The sequence below is a fragment of the Lonchura striata genome, chromosome 14 (genome assembly GCF_046129695.1).
Source record: "Lonchura striata isolate bLonStr1 chromosome 14, bLonStr1.mat, whole genome shotgun sequence".
NCBI lineage: Eukaryota > Metazoa > Chordata > Aves > Passeriformes > Estrildidae > Lonchura > Lonchura striata.
The window spans coordinates 549,750-572,236 of NC_134616.1; the positions used below are offsets into that span (position 1 = coordinate 549,750).

General features: G+C 50.2%; 1 protein-coding gene across 4 annotated transcripts in view; it reads right to left on the bottom strand.

Annotated features, from left to right (window-relative positions):
• Window positions 1-22,487, bottom strand: part of FGF13 (fibroblast growth factor 13) — a 167,300-nt gene that overhangs the window by 15,139 nt on the left and 129,674 nt on the right. For 3 of the 4 annotated variants that reach the window (XM_031504774.2, XM_031504773.2, XM_021542163.3), the window contains 2 exons: window positions 19,373-19,483; window positions 15,739-15,842 (listed from right to left, as the gene is read on the bottom strand). In XM_031504774.2, the coding sequence (XP_031360634.1) occupies window positions 15,739-15,842; window positions 19,373-19,483 (215 nt within the window). Of the gene's footprint in view, window positions 1-15,738; window positions 15,843-19,372; window positions 19,484-21,386; window positions 21,622-22,487 lie in introns of those variants that run through there. The other variant, XM_021542162.3, reaches the window with a different exon arrangement.

Consider the following 22,487-nt stretch of genomic DNA (forward strand, 5'->3'; position numbering starts at 1 on the left):
CTGCTCCTTCTGGCTAGCACTGAGCTGTAATACTTCTTGATTCCATCTGCTTCGCTGCCTGCCCTTCTGCGGGAAAAGATTGTTTTTATTTTTATGACTGGGAAGGCAAAGTATCAGCATTTTTAATGACCCTCAAAGCCATAAGGACTCGGGGACAGGCATCCTTACCAAGAATCTGCCCAAAATTTCCCTTTCTATTCCCCTGCTTTTTGACTTAACATGGAGAAGCTGCTGAGTCCCCATGTCCCTCTGCTGACTCGTCTCCAGAGCCAACATTGCCAGGAGTGACAAGCAGTGACCCCCTGAAGCCCAAATCCTGTCCCCTGCTGCCAGCCAGCTCCCGTGGGGGCTGCTGCTGCCTTTGCCCCCAGCCTGCAGCCCTGCCCCAGCCTCCCCCAGAGCTCAAGGGGAGCCTTCCCCTCTCTGGGCAGGGCTCAGCACCAGAGCCCTGTGAGGATGGAGAGCCCTCTGCACGGCGTGGGGATGGGGGGTGTGGGGTTCTGCTGGGCAGGAACGCTGCCCCAGGGCAGGGAATCACTGCTCAGGGTCTCACAGCTGCTGACCACTGTCCTTGGGCTGCCTGGCAGGCAGAACACATCTGCTCCACTTCACGATTCCTCCTGATGCCTTTCAGATCCCAGCAAGTTTGAGGTGCTGCCCCTTATGCACTTAGAGCACATTTCCCAGTTAAGAGCAGAGTGCTTTTTAATAGTCAAGTGGGAGATTTGCAGTAACTATTGTAACCCAACTGTAAGGAAACCCAGGGCTTTATCATCTCTTTCCTTGAAAAAATTAATCTTGGTAAGAAAAGCAGAATTTTTACCTGCACAGCAGCTCCCAGGTGAGCTCTGCCCTGGCCGTGCCTCCTGCTCCCACCCAGAGGCTGCCAGCTGTGCCCAGAGGCTGAGCGTGCACCTGCAGCCACTGGCTGTCACCAGGGTAAGCAAGGACAGGTGCCCAGAGTTACTCCTGGAGAGGCTGACCTGGAAGAGCACAGGCTTTGATGATACACAGGAGAAGCTTCCTCACAGGAAAGCACTTTGAACGAGGTCGTAACTTAGCCCTTATCACTTCTTGATGGAAAAAAGAAAATGCTTTTACCAGTTAATGGCTCAGAAAAGTGCATGACTGGTTACTGTAACCACAACAACATATTCAAAAGCAGTGAGACAGAAAAGGAAGTGCTCGATAAGCATATGTTGTTTTTAATAAAGAATGACTTAGTGCTAAGTGGACCACACGGCTTCCAAGGTTGCTTGGCAAAAGCAGAACATGGGGGGACCCAACGCCCTCCCTGTGCCCATCCAGTCCCCTCCTGCAGCATCACCTGCCCTCCTCTCTGCTGGGCATCCTGCCCCAGGCTGCAGAGCAGGATGGGCATGGCTGCAGGGCTGGCACCCCCCTCGCCCACCTCCCACACCAAGCACTCACCCAGCCCCAGCAGCAGCTGCACCACACTCAGTGCTTAAGGTGCTCCCTGGGTCCTCAGCACTGAGGCAATTTGGGCAGAACTGAGCTCTGGAAAGCTGAATTTGTTCTGGCCTTGCACTAACTGATCATTTATTACACTGCAAGATCAGCCACGTGTTGTCAATATTCAGAGGTCTGAGAGCTCCAAGTGCAGATGGACTGACAGAAACATATTGTGTGCAGTGGCTCAGATGAGGCTGGAGGAGAAGTGCCACCATCCAGGTGGCTTTCTGAGAACAAGCACAATGAATCAGCAGCAGCACTGAGATATCCTTCCTGGGCAGCTGCAGGAGGGGGGGAAGCTGGCCCTCCCTCCACACGCTGCTTCCCCTGCTCCCCGGGAGCCAGACAGCAACACGTCCATGACACAGACCTCAAAATACCTGCCTGCCACCAGGGTCATCCTAAGCAGGGCCTAAGACAGCCTGGTTTGCAGGCTGCAGCTGAAACAACCAAAATTCCCCTTGTTTCTAGAGCACAACCTGCCCAGACCCTGCTCTGACACCAACAGCCAAGCATTCCCGGGTGGCAGCCCTGAGCACCCAGGCTGGCTGCTCGTGGTGCCAGCACCTTCCTCCAGCTGCAGCTCATTCTCCACCTTGCAAGGCGGGTAAGGTTACCCCCAGCTGCCCAGCACAGGCAGGGAGCAACATCTGGAGGAAAAATCACTTGACTTGGCAGGTGAAACCTCAAACACACGCGAGCCAAGGAGCCACCAAGCCATGCCAAGGCTGCTTGCTCTGGTTCAACAACCTCGCTGCATTCTTCCCTGCAAGGAAATGCACCTTGCTCCTTCTTGGGAGTGGCTGGGAGAAACAAAAAGCTGAGGTAAAGCTCTGAGTGGGAATGGGAATGCAGCTCCAGAGATGGTCCCTGCAGAGCAAGCGGGCTGGAAACGAACAGCAGAACTCGATCAGCAGCAAACAGGGCTCGGATGAGATTCACAGAGAAAAAAGCATTGCCTCGTTTCAGCAGGCAAATCAGCACTATTAAATTACCTCCTTCTGTAGCTGGGCTGGGGTAACACCCAGCAGTGCCAGTCCCAAACGTGTGCCCGAGCAGGGATGTAGGCTGAGCACCCCTGAGCACTCACATCCCGCTGAGAAACGCTAATGCAGTGTTTGCACTTAACCCAGCACTGGGACCCCAATTCTGAGAAGGCACAAAAGCAGCTGCTGCTTTCACAAAACCGAGCCTCTGATAAGATGCTGCAGCTTCCACACCATTTCCTGAAAGGGAGATAAGGACAGAGCTGGGACAACTCACATCCTGGGCAACAGTGACTCGGAAAATCAGCTCGGGTACAAAAAGCACTTTCAGGTAGACTCATCTGCTGATATGGAAAAGCAATTCTAGTGCAGAGATGAAAAGTATTTTAAAGTCTCATAAAAACAATCTGACTAAAATGCACTTAAAACTTTACATTGAGTCCAGCATCTCTGTCAGCCCTGCTCTTAGGGCTAGACGTGTGCAGCTCAATAGGTCAGAGCAGAGGCAGACAGGAGCACTCGGGGCTCTGAAAACACCATTCCTGCTCCAGGCTCTGGAACATCACTTCTGTGGCTGTGCCAGGGAGCAGCCATGCACAACTCTGCGTGTCAGGGGGCTCAGCCTCCAGCACACACACCTTCCTCACCATTCATTAATTCTTTCCCAACTCTCCTCTTTCTCAGTAATCTTCTACATGAAAAAAAATATAAATTAATACTTTGTCCCTGTGTACTTAGTTAAGGATAATGCACTCAGCTGTGATGGGTGGCTGGCTGATCTGTAATATACTTGCCATACCATATTTTATATTATCCTGCTTGCTTTCCTTCCCTATTTCTGTTCTTTATTAATTCATTCTCTCTCTCTGACTTTCTCCTTTAGTAATTCTCTGCTTGGTTTCCAGCCTTATTTTTATCAGTGGATTTTTCCACTACTCCATTTTTGGCCCCTTGAAGAGAATAACAAAAGCTACGTGTCCCTCCCCAGTCGGACTCGGAGCTTGCACACCCTCCCTAGCAAGCAACACACTTTTTGCCCACTTTCACATATTTTTTAACAAGCTGGCTTTCAAATAAAACCGACGGTGCTTAAATGATACAGCTCCTCTTTGGCAGAGATGATCACATTCCTAAGCAGTTCATCCAAAGGCTTTGCAAAGGCAATTCAAGCACATCCTTTTACCTGGGCTCTTATTTCCCAGAGGCAAACATGCTGCTGCTAATTTAAACAGAGCTCATGTACCCATGTACTCTGCTGTGAATGGCTAAGGATCACTGGGGCTTACACTACACAGACTTCCTACTTATGGAAATTTGAAATTACCCAAAATGTGTATGAGCTGAGTTGAATATGTATGCCCACCACCCCCACTTCAGATTGAAAATTGCTTTTTTTATAACAAATGCCTATTTTGAGCAGAGTGTTTGGAAAAGAAAAGCCCTTCCAAGCCAGGGTGTCCTCTGAAGCAAGTGGGAGAAGAAACAGGTTTTAAACCCACTCCTTTTGTTCCAAAACATGGAATTTGTTTTGTTAGTCACACACTTGCCATTGGCCCCAGCAGGCTTGGAAAGAGGCTTGCAGGGATGCTAGGAGCTGGAGGGAGGTGCTGGAGGTAAATCTGTCCTTTCTGCTGGCAAAGAGAGGGATGGAACAAATTCCAGAGAGGGGAGAAAAGGAGACGTGGCAGAAATAAAACACTGAGAAGAGTGGCTGGTAAAGGGGGAAGTGACAAGCAGAAGGGAAAGGAGAAGTCAGCTGCAGTAAGGACCCAGGAGCTGCTCCTGGGATGGAAGCAATGAGGGAAGCTGGGCACCACCAAGGGCAGCCCGGGGTGCTGCCCTGGCAGGGCAGGCAGCCTCTTGGGAGGCAGAGCTGTGCCCTGCTTGGGCAACTCTGCCCTGCCAGAGAAGGGTTTGGGTGCTCCCAAATCTCACCCAACCCCACTGCTGACATGGCAGGGTGCATCCAGAAGCCCATGGGTGTCCAAGGAAAGAGCAGCCCCTGGGATCTGCAGCCCCTGGGACCTGCAGCCCCCGAGCCTGGCCAGTCCTGCCCTGGGGCAGCAGCAGAGCCCAGCTCCCCTCTGGTGGCCCTGCAGCACTCCACCTGCCCTCCCCAGGATTAACAAGACCTCAGACTACCTGACACACCTAGTGTCTCCTTTAAACTGGCTTCAGGCTTCCTCCTGAGCTAATGAGGAACCATTTCTGCTCCTTTAGGAAAGGGCCCTTCTTCAAAGCTCTTCCAGGTGCCATGTGCAACCAGCAGCAGGCCCAGGTTCCCTCCTCAGATCTCACTTGTCTGCATGGGGACTGCTCCTGGGAGCTGCTTCAAAGGCTCAAGTGTCAGCATCAGAAAGAAAAGAGGTGTGTGGGTGTGAAGTTACTAAATGCAAAACTGTCAACCGCCTTTCATTTACAACCCTGAATATGCATGCATGCAAAAATATAGGGCTTATATTAAGGTTTTTACCCTGGAGCAGAAAATATCAAGGAAAAAAGAGACTAAAAGATAAGATAAGGCTGTGCAGGTCAGAATTCTTTCTCCACTTACCTTTTCTTTTTCATCAATAATGGTTTCTGTTTATAAACCCTGCCCTACCTTAAATGAGCTTCTCGTGTACCACCTCAGGGAAGGCACTGGCAGCAGACAGACACCTTTTGTTGGTGACTGGTCAGCGACAGTAGATGGATTTTTTAGTCTCTGACCCAGATAAAAGCTGTGTGGAGAATCAGTGCCCACCCCAGAAGAGCACAAACCTACAAAGCACCCCAGGGCAGGGGTGGCATCTGGGGTGCTCCAGCTGAGGAGGCTCTCTGGGCTCTGCCTCGAGCTCTGGCAGCTCCCCGGGCTGGGACAGGGAGCCAAGGAGCTGCCAGTGCCAGCTGGGAGAGCTGTGCTCCAGGGGCTCACCTGTACTCCCAGGGGCTCACCTGTCAGTAAAAACCCTACAGACTGAATAATTGCTGTATCAAAAAGGAAAGGCCACAAGTATCACAAGTACCCACATTAACTCCAGCTGTTTCATAAGAGAAGCAACTTGTTTAGAAGACTGCCAGAGGAAAAAGAATCTCTTCTTTTCCTGTCAGTGCTGTGATAACAAAATGAAGGGCTGCAAGTGCAGAGGGTTTGCTCTGGGTAGCAAATGAAGCTTCAGGAGATGACTCATGGCCAAGCAGGATGACTGTACTCATCTCCCCCAGGAGCACAAAAGGAGGTTGACTTCCTCAGTACAGCTATTCCCAAGCCACAGGCAGATGAAGGCTGCCTCCCTCTCAGCTGGAGACTCCAGATCCTCAGGGTTCCTCCTGGGGAAATGCTGTAAGGCCTCTGAAGGCAGCCCTGGAGGACCTGGTGTGGGGCTGGTGCACAAACAGGGCCTTTCTGTGCTTCAGAGCAGTGCTGCTCAGCCAGAGGGATCAGCAGCACCTCAGGGCTGAGGAATTCCTCTCCCTGCCATGGCTGCTGGACATCATTTTGGGAAGAAAAGGTTTTGTTCACTTTAAGAGCTGCATGTTATTTATAGTGAGTGCCTGCCCTTCTGATACTGTTCCTACAAGTATAATGAAAGGAAATATAAACAGTTAGTGCATCACTTAGTACAGGTGTTTTCTGGCATCTCACAGATTAGAAATGCAAATCTGGGAAACAATTAACTAATGTGGTAGAAGTCAACAATTTGCATAAAGCTCTTCCCGGTCTTTCCTTGCACAGCTGCAATAATTTCCCCAAGAAGAAGCCCAAGGAGTCTGTGCTGAGCTCTGCTGCCCATGGTGCAAGCTCCAGCTCTGCCTAGAGCACACATCAGATCTGGGCTTCACACAGAGGCTGCCAAAGCACAAATTAAATCAAAATTTCACAGCTGCTGAGGGGTGCTGGACGGCCTGGCTGAGCCCTGCCTGTGGCCCAGGTGTGCAGAGCCTGGCTGGGCTGAGCCTGGCTGGGCTGAGCCTGGCTCTGCTGCTCTGCCCCTCCTGCTCTGCTGCTCTGCCTCTCCTGGCCTTGGATTCTGTCTCCAGGCACTTTTTTAGCCATTAAGTTTCCCAGGCCTCCCAAACGTTCTGTTCATTTTTTAATGACACAGAAATCTCATATTGTAAATCAATGACTGTCTTGTCCAGATCCTGAAAATTTTACTGAGATAAATTAATTCTCCCTCTGGCTGGCAGTCAAAGAAACTGCATGAGTAAGAATTACTTACATGAGGAAGGATTTGCAATATCAAGCCCGCGAAACTCTTGGTTTATCAGGTGAAGGGAACAGATCTGCACTTCAAACTGTGTCTATCTCACTTATTAGAATTTCTTATGGTTTTTATTCTGTTTCAGATCATTCACTTATTTACTCTGAGCTTACTGTGCCTTCTGTCAGTGTCAATATGGCTCAGCTGGCAGCAGATGCTCTGCTAGCTCTGAGCACACTGGTGTGAAGAAACGAGAACAGAATGAGAATTGATGTGAACTTTTGCCTGAAACCTGAGCTGAAACCTTTGTATTTATGAAACTCTGCTTCTAATTCATGTGCCAGCTCCAGCAGATATCCTCACTTTAAAAACACTGTATTCTAGTGTAGCTGGAGGACACAGGTACAGGCAGAGTGAGGAGCAGCCCACTCTTTGCAGTCCCCAAACCCATCCTGTTAAAACATTAAGTTCTGGAGCTGCCATTGGAGGAAATGTGCTCACACTCTTCAGAGCTTTGCCCACTCACAGTCAGCTCAAATGCAATGTCCCACCAACAGCTGGGCTCAGGAGGAACACTGCTGCCTCATTACAGGATTTTTTAACTTCTGAAAATGCTCCGGGGATGAGGATGGAGGGTCTAAATTGATCCCTTATTTCTGTGCATTCAAAGTAATCAGTGTAAGAAAAGGGGGAGACTGCTTGATAAAGCAGACAGCGTCTTGTGCTGTGCTTGTGAGCCCAGCTCTCTGAGTTTTAGATACCTCCTGAGGCTTTAAATAAACAGAACTGCACTTCACCAATTATCATGCCTGTTTTGCTTAGCTCCCCAGTGGATTCCATTTTAGAAGAACCATACTGCTCAATATTCAGAGCTGTTTGGGTAGAATTACGAAAATGAAAAACAATGTGATGGCACCTGTAGCATCAGCAGAATGTAAAATATGAAAGGCCTTATCAGTTCAACTATTTAGACAATCCCATTCCCTGGTATAAGCTATTATATAGGCATTATATCCAAAGAGTCCCCAATTCATTTGAAATTTCGTATTCCTTTGTCCAACCTGGATTGCCTAATGAAAACAGTTCAGTATAGAAATGCAAGTTTCTTGATACAATTCTTATTCAAGAGGCTTTTTCCTTTCCCAGACCCTTTTTATATTTCCCATGCAGGAACCCAGCAGGTCTAACTCCAAGAACTACCTTATGCATAAGTCAGTTTCTGAAACCAAGGCTAAAAGGTCATAATGTAAACATGACAGCTTTTCCATGTCCTTTGTTCCTGCGTGGCTTCTGGCCACACAGAAGGTTTCTCCTGCTTTCCAGGACTCTTACAGGGGGCTCTGGTTGCAGCACACAGGAGTCATGCCAAGAGGATGGCATTCAGACTGGCACAGGAGTGACAGAGTTTCCTTTGGAAACCTCCTCCAGTTGTGCTGCACTCCTCAAAAGCAACCACAGAACTGTGAATCTTGGGCTTAAGACTCCTTTTCCTCCCCCACTGCCTCCCCATCAGTATTTCTCAGTGCTCTTTTTAAAAGAAGCCTTTTGGCTGACAATGTGAACTCTTACAGTCGAGCTGGATTCTCAGTTTTTGCACTTCATCCCTTGCAATAAAAGTTCTGCAAGGAAAAGATGCTTTTAGTAGGCTTGCAAGGAGCAGTAAACATTCCTCTGGAGGCTGCCAAGTAGAACAGAAGTGAATTCAGCTCCTCTTAGCACTGCTGTAACTGCAGGGCTACACGAAGATAAAAAGGCACAAAGAAGTGTTCAATAAATCTGCTCCCCGTACCAATATCCCACATGGCAGCTCAGTTGCTGGTGACAGCCTGGGTTGATGGACAGCAATTCTGGGGAGCTGGGCTGCCCTTTACCTACTTTTAGCACAAGAACTGCTGAATTTTGTTTGTCCTGGCACTGCTGAACAGCCAGAGCTCCGAGTGCTGTCCTGCAGCACAGGCACTCGCAGGAGCAGCCACACTTCCACCTCCTCTCTCAGCTTTTCCTGCAGTCCTCCTCACCCTGCCCCACCCTCACCACCTTTCCCACCCACCTGCGACCAGGCTGAGCATTTGGGGGATTTCTCCTGGAAGCACCCCCAAACCATGAGCAGGATGCAGCAGCAGCAGCAGCACTGCCAGCCAGGGCACCTCTCACCTCTCTCAGCTCCTGGCTCTCTGCAGGAGCCCGTGGGGGATCCTGCCTCCTGTCCACCCTGGCCTGGCCTCTGCTGGCTGGGCACCCCAGCTACTCCACCAAACAGAACACCACTGTACTTCAGCATTCTCCTTTCAGGAATTTCCCTACATGGTGCTGGAAAGCACAGAGATGATGGGATCCCAGCACGGAGCTCCCAGCTGAACACGGAGCTGTGTGGAAAACACTTCAGTGAGGTTCATGAACGTGCTGAGCCCTCCACTGCAGTGCCAGCCCGGCTTAGTCCTACTCTAGCTCCGAGTCTGTTTGCTGTGGCAGCCCACTCCTCTTGCTTTGGGGGTTCCTGGGAGCCTGGCTGATGCAGCACCCTGGTTTGGGGGTTCCTGGGAGCCTGGCTGATGCAGCACCCTGGTTTGGGGGTTCCTGGGAGCCTGGCTGATGCAGAACCCTGGTTTGGGGGTTCCTAGGAGCCTGGCTGACTGCAGCACCCTGGTTTGGGGGTTCCTGGGAGCCTGGCTGATGCAGCACCCTGGTTTGGGGATTCCTGGGAGCCTGGCTGACTGCAGCACCCTGGTTTGGGGGTTCCTGGGAGCCTGGCTGATGCAGCACCCTGGTTTGGGGATTCCTGGGAGCCTGGCTGATGCAGCACCCTGGTTTGAGGGTTCCTGGGAGCCTGGCTGATGCAGAACCCTGGTTTGGGGGTTCCTAGGAGCCTGGCTGATGCAGCACCCTGGTTTGGGGATTCCTGGGAGCCTGGCTGATGCAGAACCCTGGTTTGATGCTCACCCTCAGACAGGCTGAGCGTGGCACCGCAGCTGAGGCAGGGCTCTGCTGAGTCACGGTGACAGGAGCTGCTCATCAGGTCAGCCTGCAGCACCAGAGGGAGGGGAAGCCCTTCTGGGCTTCCCAGAGCAGGCAGACACCTTTTTAGAAGGGAAGGCAGGTGCAGGAAAGAATCCAAGGTTTCATAATGGTGTTTTCTTTTAATTAAGTCACATTCTAAAAAAACAGAGTCAGTTTGCAATGTGATCTTGCTTCTGAACTTGAAGACACAGATCAGGAAAAATAATCAACACTTCAAAAATCCACATAAACACCAGCATACATATTTTCCCAGAGAACTGAGCCCAGCTCTACAAGAAGCAGGCACTTAAGCCTGGCGTGCATGGACCTGTAAACCCCACAGGATCCTACGCTGCTGGTCCTGAGCTGGAGCACCTACACCACACTGAGGAGAGAAAAGCAGCACTTTTCTCCTTGGCTCTGCTGAATCCCAGCAAGGTCAGCTGTCCTTTGGTGATCTGAGCACCAAGTCCAGTAGGTCCAGGACCTGGCAATGTTCTCCTGGCACTCTGCAGCTCCAGCCCTTATCTCTCACCACTCTGCCTGCCAAACCCATTTTGGGTGTGACAGGAGGTGCTGGGAGCAGCCTGGGAGCCCTGCAATTTGGGATTCCTTGTCTGCTGGTCCGGGGCCAAAACCCCTTGTTTAGAGTGATCAGTGTGATCCAAGGTGCAAAGCTCTCAGACTTGAGTCCAACTCAAATTCTGCCAAGGCTTTTTTTGTCATCACAGCAGTGTTGTGTCACTGTGACCCAGTGAGCAGTGCAATGGACTGAAAAACTGGGTGTTGTGAACTACACTGCCATTTCAGCCCCATTTCTGAGCTTGCGAGTCCCAAACCCTGCTCTGAGCAGTATCTGAAGCTGAGCTTACAAAAACTTCCTGCTTGTTCGCCCAAGGACTTTGGCATGGATGAACAAATGACCAAAAAGGGAAGAGGATGGACTTTAAGTCTCCTGTCTGCTTTGCAGGTATATTATTTCTCTCACAGGGCACTAAACTCCTCTTGCACAAGGAGCAGCCTCCCTGAGGACGCTCAGCAGCAGCTCTGCTGGGAAGCCTTGCCCAGGTGTGCCAGAGCAGAGCAGAGCAGAGCAGAGCAGAGCAGAGCAGGACAAGGCACAGCCCTGCAGCACCCCTGCCATGCCTGAGCTCCTCCCCAGGGAGCCTTGGCTCCGGGCAGATCTGGAGCCACAGCAGCACCTCAGCATTTCAGCTCCTGGGGATGACTGTAGAGGAAAGCAGCACAACAGCTTCAAGACCTTCCGCTCGCTGAATCTCCTAATAATTCTCCCGTGGGAGGATGGTGCCATCTGCACTTCCCTGCTGGAGACAGGCAGTCTGTCCCCAGAAATCTGGGCTCACACTGGTGCCTCCAGAGATGGGCAGCTGCAGGAGCAGCAGCAGCCCTGCAGCCACAGCAGCCCTGCAGCCGCAGCAGCCCTGCAGCCACAGCAGCCCTGCAGCCGCAGCAGCCCTGCAGCCACAGCAGCCCTGCAGCCACAGCAGCCCTGCAGCCGCAGCAGCCCTGCAGCCACAGCAGCCCTGCAGCCACAGCAGCCCTGCAGCCACAGCAGCCCTGCAGCTGCAGCAGCCCTGCAGCCGCAGCAGCCCTGCAGCCACAGCTCTCCTCCTGCTGCAGGGGAGCTCTGCCTCCCCAGGGACACGGCCCAGGAGTGTCCCACGCCAGAGCAGGCCAGACGGGCTGGGGAGCCCAGCCGAGGGCTGCAGTCCCTTCAGAGCTGGGGCACTCTGAGCAGCCCTCTGCAGCCTCGCTGCAGGCAGCTCAGCTCACTGCCACCCCAAACCTGCCAGGCACGTGCCCTGCGTGGGCAGGAGCAGCAGCAGCCCCGGCGAGACCCAGGGCAGGGTGCCAGAGAAACAGGGATCTGCACCCCTGGCACTGAGGAGAAGCAGCTGCATTCAGGTGCAGTCTGCATTCCTGGTAAAAACTGATTTATACTGACATGCAAATTTAACCAGATGAAGCTTTTGATTATTTCCCCTATCTCTTGGTTTTTGCTGTTTCCCTGAGGTGGAAAAATGCTCTTTGCCAGTAATTCATTACAAATGCCCCAGCCATTCCCATTAGCTACAGCAGGTCTCCACTGCACTGCTCAGTATTAAAATATGCACAAACTTCTCTTCACTCCAACTCACCAAAACCAATTTTTGAATCACTCTGAGAATTTAATCACATTTCAGTTCTCTTGGCTATCATCAATGTGCACGCTTTACACAATATTTACTTTCAATGCAGGTACCAAACGTGGATATGACAGTTTATTTTCCATACAGAGGACAATGTCGACTGAATGCTCTCTGAGGGGAAATGGCACACACGGCTGTGCCCAGGGTTTCAGAGCAAAGTGCTCCTCAAACCCCTGCTAGCTCTGCACCAGTGACAGCGGATGAGAAATGGCAAAAGGAAGCCACGGCCAGCAGCAACATGAAATCCAAAGTACTCATCCCAGAACAGGTAACAGAGGCAGCATAAACACCTCATAAACAGCCATCCCACAGAAGGCTGAGTGCCCTGAGCTGCCCCAGGCTGGGCTGGAGGCTGCAGGAGGGCTGGGCAGACTTGGCCCTGCCACACTGGTCAGGGCAGAGGGCTCCCTCAGCCTGGAGAAGCTGGGAGGAACTGCCCATGGCTCTGGAAATGAAATGCTTCATAAAACACAGCAACCCAGAGTAAGCCTAGAGGGGAAATGAACCCCCTTTCCAAGCTGAGCTGCACTGCTCCTGAGACTGGCCAGAACTGTGCCACGAGCAGCACGTATTTAATGATGCTGCTTCTGACAGCATACCCAGGAGAAACAAGCACAAAATCACCTGCCTCGAAATGTTCTAGATGGAAAATACGCATTTCACTGACAGTCATTACATGGTTTAAAAGACTCTACCATGATGGTTCATGGAAAATGCACGGCTGGAGGTTCTCAGGCTGCTTTTTAAACTCGGCATGTTTTGGGCTGTTTCAGCCTATGCAGAGCACCCAATTCCCTGCACCTCCATCTGCCTTCCCCTGGAGGAAGCTCACCCACTGCTGCTCTGCATCGCTGGGAGCCTCCTCCGTCACATCACCACCACTGAGAAAGCAGCAGCTCCAGGACTGCGTGTCTGCCAAACACACCCCTCAAATGTTCAAACAACACATGAATTCGCAGGATATCAAACAAGAAAAACTCATGTATATGGCGGTCATGTGAAAGACGTGGCCGTTCACAGAAAGAAATAAGGTGAAATAAAAGCCACCCTAATGCACAAAATGATTCATGGTTGCGTAAGACAGCAGGCCATAACGCTGCCTAAGTCATCTCGCAGCAGCTCGGCGCTGGTGTGAGAGGGATGAATAAATGCTGTGTCTGCACGGGGAAAGGATGCTCAAGCACCAGGGGCTGGGGCTCCAAACAGCTCCTAACAAGGTCCCTCCAAATACAGCTGAGGGTGGGTTCAGCTTGGGAGGAGCAGCACCCAACAGCCGTGGACTTTGGAGGATGCTGGCTATGGGAAAGAATCCATTTCAGATGGGGATTCTGTGATCTGGAGATGTGACATGGCCTCCTCCCTTCCCTGCAGGCCAGGACTTCCACGTGCCCCTGTAAGAGAGAACTGCACGTTTGGTTTCTCAGTTTCTCTTCCTTTTGCTTAGCTGAATTGCTGCCTTGTCCCCAAGGAGCTTTTATCATTACCCTACAGATCTTACTTTTGCTCTGACAGATGCTGCAAACTGTCCATAAACTCTGGCAGCCAGCTCCAGGTCTCTGTTCTCTGCAGATCTACGATAGACCACTGATTCCCCCGTGGAGAAAATTCAGCTTCTCCAGCACAGCCCCACTGCAGGCTGCCTCTGAGGGCAGACACCCAGGCCCTCTGCACAGAGCAAGGCTCCAACAGAGCCAAAACCGAGTGATCCTGAAAGGGACCACAGCCATCTCTCTCCTTACCCCACTGCTTCACCAGTGCTAATTTCACTGGAAATGCTGCAACTATCTGCTGTGGTTGTGTACAGCTGAAGTGCCCTTCGTGTCCCCTGCTCTCCTGCTTCAGGGACTTGTCAGTGTTTTGTGGGGCTTTTGCACTTGATCAATCCCACGTTGCCATCTGTCTGCTCCTGACAAATCCCATTCAGGAACACATCCCTGCAGGGGCTTTGAAAGCCTCAGGATGTGTAGATGGATGTCACTTACTCGAGCTGATCTGTCCCCCAGACTCCCTGGTGGCTTTCTGTGAACAGGTGAGTGTTCAGCTGGTATAAATCAGCTGAGCTCTCCTGGGACTCATTTATACCAGCTAAGAATACAGCCCAAAATATAGAGTTCATTTCCCATGCATCAGACTGTCAGACTGGCTTCCTTGCTGAAAGGACCATTATCAGCAAAAGAAATGCTAAAACACTTGAAGAAGAGCGCTGGAGCTGGATTCCTGGCAGCTGCAGCAGGGGCAGGTGCTCCTCACAGCCCTTGTCCCCTGGGCTCACTGACAGCGACAAGAGCTGGTTTCCCCCCGAGAGTTTCTTGTGGTTATTGCAAAGAACAGAACAACCAAACCACAAGGCAGCAGGGGATAAACCCGAGATTATTGAGAACTTGGGTGACAATTTCCCTTAGAAAATTAAGTGGACACCTGTCTATGTGAAGAGAATTTAAGAGTACGAAGTTGGGAAACCACACAACAAAATTCTGTTTAAAGCTTTGCCAAGCCCATCAAGTTCAAGAAGATTAAAAAATAAATGTAAGAAAATATAGTTATCTAATAAGGAAACAAAAATGACCACTGTTACTATGGGGGAAATAGAGAGATGTCACCAATTAATTTTGCAATGACATCAACTGTGGAAGTCAAAGACATTAAAGGAGCCAAGGAAGATGTGATACAAGGGAATATAACCACGTGAAGAACTACCCTTAGTCAATGCAAAGAATAAAGATGAGAAGCCATGTGAATCTCAGAGCCCTGCCTAAGATGCATATGGAGCTGAAAGCTGCACTTCATCTACATCAGGGTCACGTTCTGCCCCTTCTCCTCCCTGCAGGGGAACTGAGGTGCTGCTCATCGTCTCGGGGGGCTCAGGGCTGTGTGGCAGAGCAGGGGCTGCTGCCCTGCAGGGTAAATCCCCTGCCCAGACAGTGATTTCTGCAGGCAAGCACAAAGCACCCCCAGAAAGCAGAGATTTCTGCACTGAGAGCACAAACCCAGCGCTCTCAGGAATGTTCCTTTGTCCCTGCACTGCCAGGCCTGGTCTGCTCCTGCTCTGGCAGAAAGAGAAAAAATATGCAAAGCTGCCCCTGCTCCCAGCTGTCAGGATTGCAAAATAAATGAGAGATTTGAATAAGTTTGCTTAATTTTTATCAGGATTAAGGCAATCTTTTATAGAAGAGAATCATTTGTAGTAGATAATAGAATACATTTTCCTCTATTTTCTTCTTTGGGAAAAATCTATTAAAACTGTATAATTAAAACTCCTGAAAATAGTTCAGCTAAATGTTTTTAATTGAAAAGTGGTCTATTGTTAAAAATTTCCTTTTTTTTTTTTTTTTTTTTAAATAAAAACGCTGTCTGCTCTTGTGAGAAACATCACTGAAAATTATTAACTGACATTCTTCATCAGAACTACTAATAAAGCTGTTCTTTACTCACTCACCCACTTGAAACCATAAAATTTCTATTTGAAGATCCTGGCCAAATAAAGGAATGTAATTACTTTCTGTGCCTCCTGTTGCTTGCAGTAGCACAGGTTCTGCAGGAAGCAGAGCACGCTGAGGCACGTGGGGACACACCGAGCTGTCCCCTCCCGATCCCCACTCTGAGCAGCCCCCGACACTGCACAGGGACCACGAGAGAGGATCCCCTGTCTTTGGGCTTTTGGTTTCCTATTTCACACTTCAGGATTGTTCAAAGGCACCGGGGTTTGATTCCACACATCCCTGGGTGCTCCTGATGGAATAGATGAATAAAGCAGAAGCAGACTGGTTTATTCACCACACTGACTCTGCTGCCAAACTCACATTTACAGGTTATTAGCAGATCCCTTGCAAAGGTAAGTTTTCATTTACCACAATTCCATGGAGAAGAGAATCAAAAACGTTTACTTACTGATGTATATAGGTATCCTTCGCTGTTCATTGCCAGATATAATTTTGTTTGAACTCCCTGAATCGCCACCACTCGTAAACCCACAGGTATGAGGTTAAACAAAGCTAGGAGAGAAAGGAGATGGAGAGCAAAATGAATCCCTTGGAGTAGGCAGATGGGCTAGAAAATGAAAGCAGAATTACCAGAAGCAAACACAAATGGCTATTCATGCATATATTCATTTCTGTGGGTGCCACAGAGCAATGCTGCTGCCCCCGTGGCCTCTGACAGCAATTTCCAGCAGGAGCTCCCACCTGGAGCCAGCATCTCCCTCCCCTGCAGAGAATTGCTGCCAGAACTCACCCGTCTCGTGAGCAGAGCCCAGCTCAGCACCTGAACACTGTTTGGGTTTTGTTGGGTGCTTTTCTTGTGCCATTAAGTGCAAGAAGGAATCCAGAAGCAAACAAACAAAAAAAATTTCAATACAATCAAAATTTGTTTTCAAAGTCATAAACATTTTGACCAAAAGGAAGGAAGAAGATGAAATTCAGATGAAATTCATCATTAGCATTTCAAAATGTTTCCACTTATAACTCATTGGGGTTTAATTTTTCCTCTTTTTTAGAGGAGAATGGGTTTGAAAAAACAGAGTTAAATAACTTCAAAATGAAATGAAAGGGCAGCATATTCTTTAGATCTACCCCTAAATCTGTGCTTTCAAAATTGAGCTGCTTTCAATGTTCTGCTTGCATTTCTGCTTGTACACATGCTAATAGAGGCAGTATTTATAAGCACAGAAACAACTCTTCAAAAAATGAAGATTCCGGTTTGCAAAGTGGCAAAGAAAAAAAAAAAGAAAAAAAAAAAAGAAAAAAAAAGCAAAACTCTGGCATAGCTTGGATTCATGGATATGTTAAAATTGAACACAAGAAATAATGAGTTGAATACAGTACTCTGTGTTCCATATGTAGGATTAAAATAAAGGGGAGTTAAGAAAATTCTCATAACCCAAAGCATCTCCTTTACTCTGTGGCAGAAATGCAGATATAGGATAAAGTGATGCCAAACTACTTCTCATTTCCAGCGATTTATTACTTGGCTGAAAAACGCTGGTCTGCTTCAGCCTGAAGTTTCATATTTATGGTCACTGCCCAAAGCCAATTTAAAATAAAATTATGAATTTGAAATATTTTTATTCTTTACAAAATTATGGCTAAGAATGATGGCCCATTGTAAATTCCTTTTTAAGCCTGAAAACCCCCAAATGGTCATACTTCAGTAAAAAATGTACAGCTTGACAGCATTTAGCACAGATCCTAAATTCCGTGTTTGGGGCTGTCAGGAGCGCATGCAGTGCCTGAGGCCAGGGCACCTTTGAGCACTGCACTTCCTACACTTCCACACAGAGCAGGAAAAGTGGGATATCCAGAACAACAAACTAATGCAGGGCACTGGAAAATCTGTGTTTTTCTGCTCTTTCATAGCCACGAGTGTACGTGCAGACAAACCTCACAGCCACCTCCAGCTCAAAATCAACACCCAGTACTTTCTCTTCACTCAAAGAAAATTCTCCAGCTCTGCGCAGCTTTTGGCAACAGAAACTTAGATTTTCAGCAGGGAAAAGGATTTTTCATTCATTCCATCAAATGCTTGAGTTTATTGTGGGGAGAAAATATTCCCTTGGACATGGCTCTTTGCAGCTGAGCCCCAAAGAGCAGCACCTGATCTCTGTGGGGGCAGGACAGGAGGATTTGGAGCTCAGCACAAGGCAGAACCCGCAGGGCTCTTTTGCAAAGTGATTTCTTAATGGCACACACAAGTAGGGCAAGGGTTGGGGTATTTTCAGCACCAGGGTCTGAGTATGGGCCCCACTGTGAACAGTGCTGCAGATCTGGGAGCAGGAGCTGAGGAGAGGGCAGGGCTGGGACAGAGCTGGGACAGCAGGGACAGAGGTGCCACCCAGCTGGGACAGAGGGACACAGATGCCATGGGCCACTGGGAAGGGCTGTATGAGGAATTCCTGGCTGTGCTTCGCTGGCCAGGGCAGAGCTGAGGCTGAGCCCTCCTGCCCGAGCGGGCTGGCACCTGAGGCAGGGGTGGGTGCTGTGGCACCTGAGGCAGGGGTGGGTGCTGTGGCACCTGAGGCAGGGGTGCTCTGCCCTGGCACCTGAGGCAGGGGTGGGTGCTGTGGCACCTGAGGCAGGGGTGGGTGCTGTGGCACCTGAGGCAGGGGTGCTCTGCCCTGGCACCTGAGGCAGGGGTGGGTGCTGTGGCACCTGAGGCAGGGGTGGGTGCTGTGGCACCTGAGGCAGGGGTGCTCTGCCCTGGCACCTGAGGCAGGCGTGCCCGGCTGCTGCTCTCAGCACTGGGACTCGTTTCCCTGGCAGACACGTCCAGGCCCAGTTTCGAGGCAGGACGAGGCTGAGGCCCACTGGCAGCTGGTTCACACCCCAGTGGGATGAGCAGTGGCTGTGGCACAGACTGCTGCAGTTTGGGGAGCAGGCTGCCAGGAACCTCGGCAGAGGCACACGGAGCATCTCTGCAGGTGCCCGGGGCACAGCCCGATGGAGGGGTCACCTTGCTGCTCAGGCACACCCCTCATGTGGACAGACAGGACAGGAGGGGTGCCAAAGCTACAGCAAAATAAATTGTTTCCTATTGTGATCAGCTGGTGTCATCACAAAATAATCCAAAGCTATTTGCATCCTACTCTTTCCCTATTATATTTGCATTGCTTTAAATAAGGATATAAGGATAAGGATTTCCTCCTAATGAACAGCTAAGCAATGCCTAAGGGAGAGATGATCTTTACCGAGGTCTCTGTGTGGAATGAGCTGACAGAGAAATGAAGCTGCACAGGAAGAGGCAGCAGCCACAGCTGGGTCTATGAACATAAACATTTCTCTGAGGTCTGCCAGTCTTGGCTTGCCCACCTGGACCATCGTACACTTTCTGCAGGGCATTGTTTCCTACATTGCCTTATTTTACCAGTCTTGAAATTTTTGTCTAGCTGTGTGGGACTCTTAAGCATTTCTCACACACTAAATCAATGCTCTAGTCATATTTTCCTGTTTTCTGTTAATCCTCAAAGTTGTAAAAAAACCTGAGACAAAAACAAGTAAAAATGCCCAGAGCTTTTTCACAGAAAATCTGAGGGAAAGCTGGTTGAAAGTTGATGGCACAATTTAGAAGAGGTAACAAATAATAATAATAGGTAAATGTGAAGTTGAAAATGCTGCTGAAGTCCCAGTTTGTGAAATACCACAGCACTGTTTGAATGAGCCCCTATGTGAGAGTGGAGATAGCGTTATTCTATTTCAGGCTCTGAGTAGGCGAGCAAATTTTCCCTGCTGAAAAAAAATCTAATAAAATCCAAAGGACAGCAATGAACTTCTCTGGATTACCATGGAGATAACATTTGCTTTGTTTGTCACATGTGTCATCATTACCTCCTCTGGTTCATTATTTCTGAAAGTGATTTCTATCTGTATTTCTCTCAGACCCAGTCAGTCTGAAGGACTTCTGTGCTGCCAGCACGGCGTTAGTGCTGCTGCCACCCACTCAGCCAGCCCAGGACAGCAGCTCTGAGGGGACCTGCAGGGGAGGGAGAGACACCCCAGCCCACAAACACCCCGTTTATTCTCGTGTCACTTACTATAAGTACTGTCTTCCTCTTTCGTTCCATCAATTGTTCCATCTGCTTGCAACTGCAAGTGGTATCCTTGCCTGCTGTAGAGCTTTGTTACTATACCTTTAAGCTGAGGCTCTGCAAAAAAACAACAGTGAGATTAACGTGGGAAATCCTGATGTGCCACTCCAAGCGAGCAGGACGTGAAAAACAAATCTTCAGGTTCCTTCTCAAGGCTGAGGTAAGAAAAAGACCCAAAACAAAAGCAGGGCTACCAGCTTTGCAACAATTTTCATTTAGGCTGAGATTAAATTTATGACTATGAAATCAATTGCCAAAATGATTAAATGCCACTTTCGATTACAGTGTGAGCAGCACAGCAAAATCTACTTCCAGTGCAGACGGATTCCAGCAGCACTGCTTGGCCTCAGGAGCCCAGCCCTATCTCATTTAAGATTAAAAATGAGCTGGCAAAGAGTACATTCAGTCTTTTAAAAAGGTGTGAGTTCTTAGATGGAGAGGAAAAAGAAGACTATTACAATACCATTAATAAGAGCCCCAGTGACAGCTGAGAGCCTAAATATATAGCAGCAAACGTTTAGCACAGGAACTGCTGCAGCTCTAATAAACAAACCCCCATTCCTCGCTGCTCCAGAGAGTACAGAGCATCCAAACAGACAAACTACTCAATGAACATATGGAAAATGGAGAGGGAAACCCTGAAATCCAGCAATGTGTGGAACTGCAAAATAAATATTACCATAAGGGCTGAGGTAATTACCTCATCAGCTAGAAGAAGAAAGATCAAAACAACACATAGTTTGCATAGATTTCTTTTTGCCATAACCATCCTCAGATTCACAGCTAGAAAGCAAGATAACGCACATGGTTTCCTATCATTCTAGGCCAAAAAGTACACAACAGCAGGAAATGCTGTCAAGTGTGCCATTCAAGATATCTGGCTAAAGCATCAGGAGTAATTGCAGAAAAGGTCTACGCCCACTGAATGCCAATGACATCTGCATTGTAGTCATTTCACAGTTACGTTTGTCAGGAGCTCATACAGCCCTGCAGCTCTCTCCACAACATCTCGCTCTCTTCAGAGACAAACACTGTGAAGATGTGGTGTGTCATTTCCAGCACTCTGCGGCTGGGTAAGCTCCTTGTGTTTGTACCAAAGGCACTGGGGAGCTCTGCTGCTGCACTTCATTGTAGCAGGGGCTGAAGCAAGAGCTTACAACAGTTTGCATAAGTGTATTAGATCTTATTGGCAACTTTGGTAAGAGTCCTGATGGACGCACAACTCTTATCTACCAACTTTGCTCAGCAGAAATTGCTCCAACCCTCACTCTGGCTCTCTAGCCATAACCCATCCCAAAGCTGCTGGCAAACTGCGAGAAGGCAGGCAGGTGGGGTGGCACAAGCACCAGTGCTCTGGCACAGCAAAGCACGGCAGCATCGCCAGCGGGTTTTGCTCCTCCCACGTACAAACAAACCACTCCGACCAGGGACCCAGCCTTCACGCCTGATCTTGTGCACCTGCGACCCAGAGACCCTCGTGTCCGCAGGGCAGCCGCAGGGGTGGCGTTCCTAGAAAGGCACAGGGCGCTGAAGCAAAACTCTGCAAGGTGCTGGCAAAAGCACAACTGGCAGAGAAAGCATGGCACGGCCATTCTGTGAAGCAGGGCACCCAAACCAGATCTCCAGACCATGAAGTTATTTAATATACAACTGAGAGATGCGTGTGTGGGAACTTCCCCGCTAGCACCTCCCCCACAAACACGCTCGTGTGTTCGCATGTGTGTAACAGAGGGACAGACCTGGGTCCACACAGGTGCACAGGTGAGGCACAGCCAGCAGCGTGTGCTACCCATATAAACCCGATGAACACGACGGGAAAGGACTGGCATGGGTACCCAGGTCCTGCACATCCATTGCACGAGCTCTGAAATACCTTTCCCCCTTTCCCCACACCTGACACACGCCCCAGTTTCCATTGCACCAAACCAACCAACCCCCCAAAGATATAACCCTTGCCAACCTGGTCGCCTTCTTCGCCTTTTCTTGGAGCCAAAGAGTTTGACCCTGGAAAACACATTCAACTTGTTCTTGTCGCAGCTTCCCTTGCTCTTGCTGGGGCTGTTGACACACTTACAGGCATTGGACTTCTCCCGCTCCCTGGCTTGTCTCTTCTGGCGGATCAGGGAGCTGGCGATGGCCGCGGCCATGGCCGCCACCGCCCCGGCCTTGGGGCCGGCTCAGGCGCGCGGGGCTCGCCGGCCGGCCGCGGCCAGCATGCTGCTCGGCCGTCCCCAAGGCCGGGCAGCTGCCGGGCAGCCTGGCCAAGGCCGCCCACGCCGCTCGGCACGGCAGCCCAGGACACGCCGGCGGGACGAGCACCGGAGCCCCGGCGCGGCACGCAACAGTTTGGCTCGAGCGATTTTGTCCTCTGGGGTCTTCTCCTTTTCACTTTCTGGTGCTTTTTTATTCCTCCCAACTTCTAGCAGGGGAAAGTTTGCAGGCAGAGGTGAGCGTTTCTACGGAGATCACGCAGATCACTTGCAAGACATCCCTCCAAGCTTCTCCAGACGCGCTATTTGCACGCAGCCATGGCACATCCACTTGGTGCAAGATCATTTCATCTCTCCTAGCCCCGATTTCTCCAGTTAACTTTTCTTCCCACCCGTCCCCTCCCCATTCAAATCCCAGCAAACACCTGTTAGACTCCAGCAGGGGCTGTCCAGTTGCAGGGCTTTTCTGGATCCTTTTTCCTCTTCTCACGTAGAAGAGACCCAAAGCAGTCGGTGCTGGAGGCTGGATGCCCCTGGGCTGCCGACGCCTCGGGAAGCCTCTTGTGCTGCGCTGCTGACAGGTGAGCACAGCCTCCCCTGCTCGGCTCTCGCACCGCAGCACCTGCCAGCCGGTAAACAAGCAGCTCCGGAGCCGGGACTGCAGCAGCAGCAGGAGCAGCAGGAGCAGCAGCAGCAGCAGCAGCAGCAGGATCCCTCCGGCAGCGATGCGGGCACCGCGCACTCCCCACCAGCCGTGCGCTGGGTACACAAATGAGGCGACGCAGCAAACCCCTTATCACCACCTCCCTCCTCCTCTGCCCGTGCCTCCTCCTCCTCCTCCTCCCGCTCCT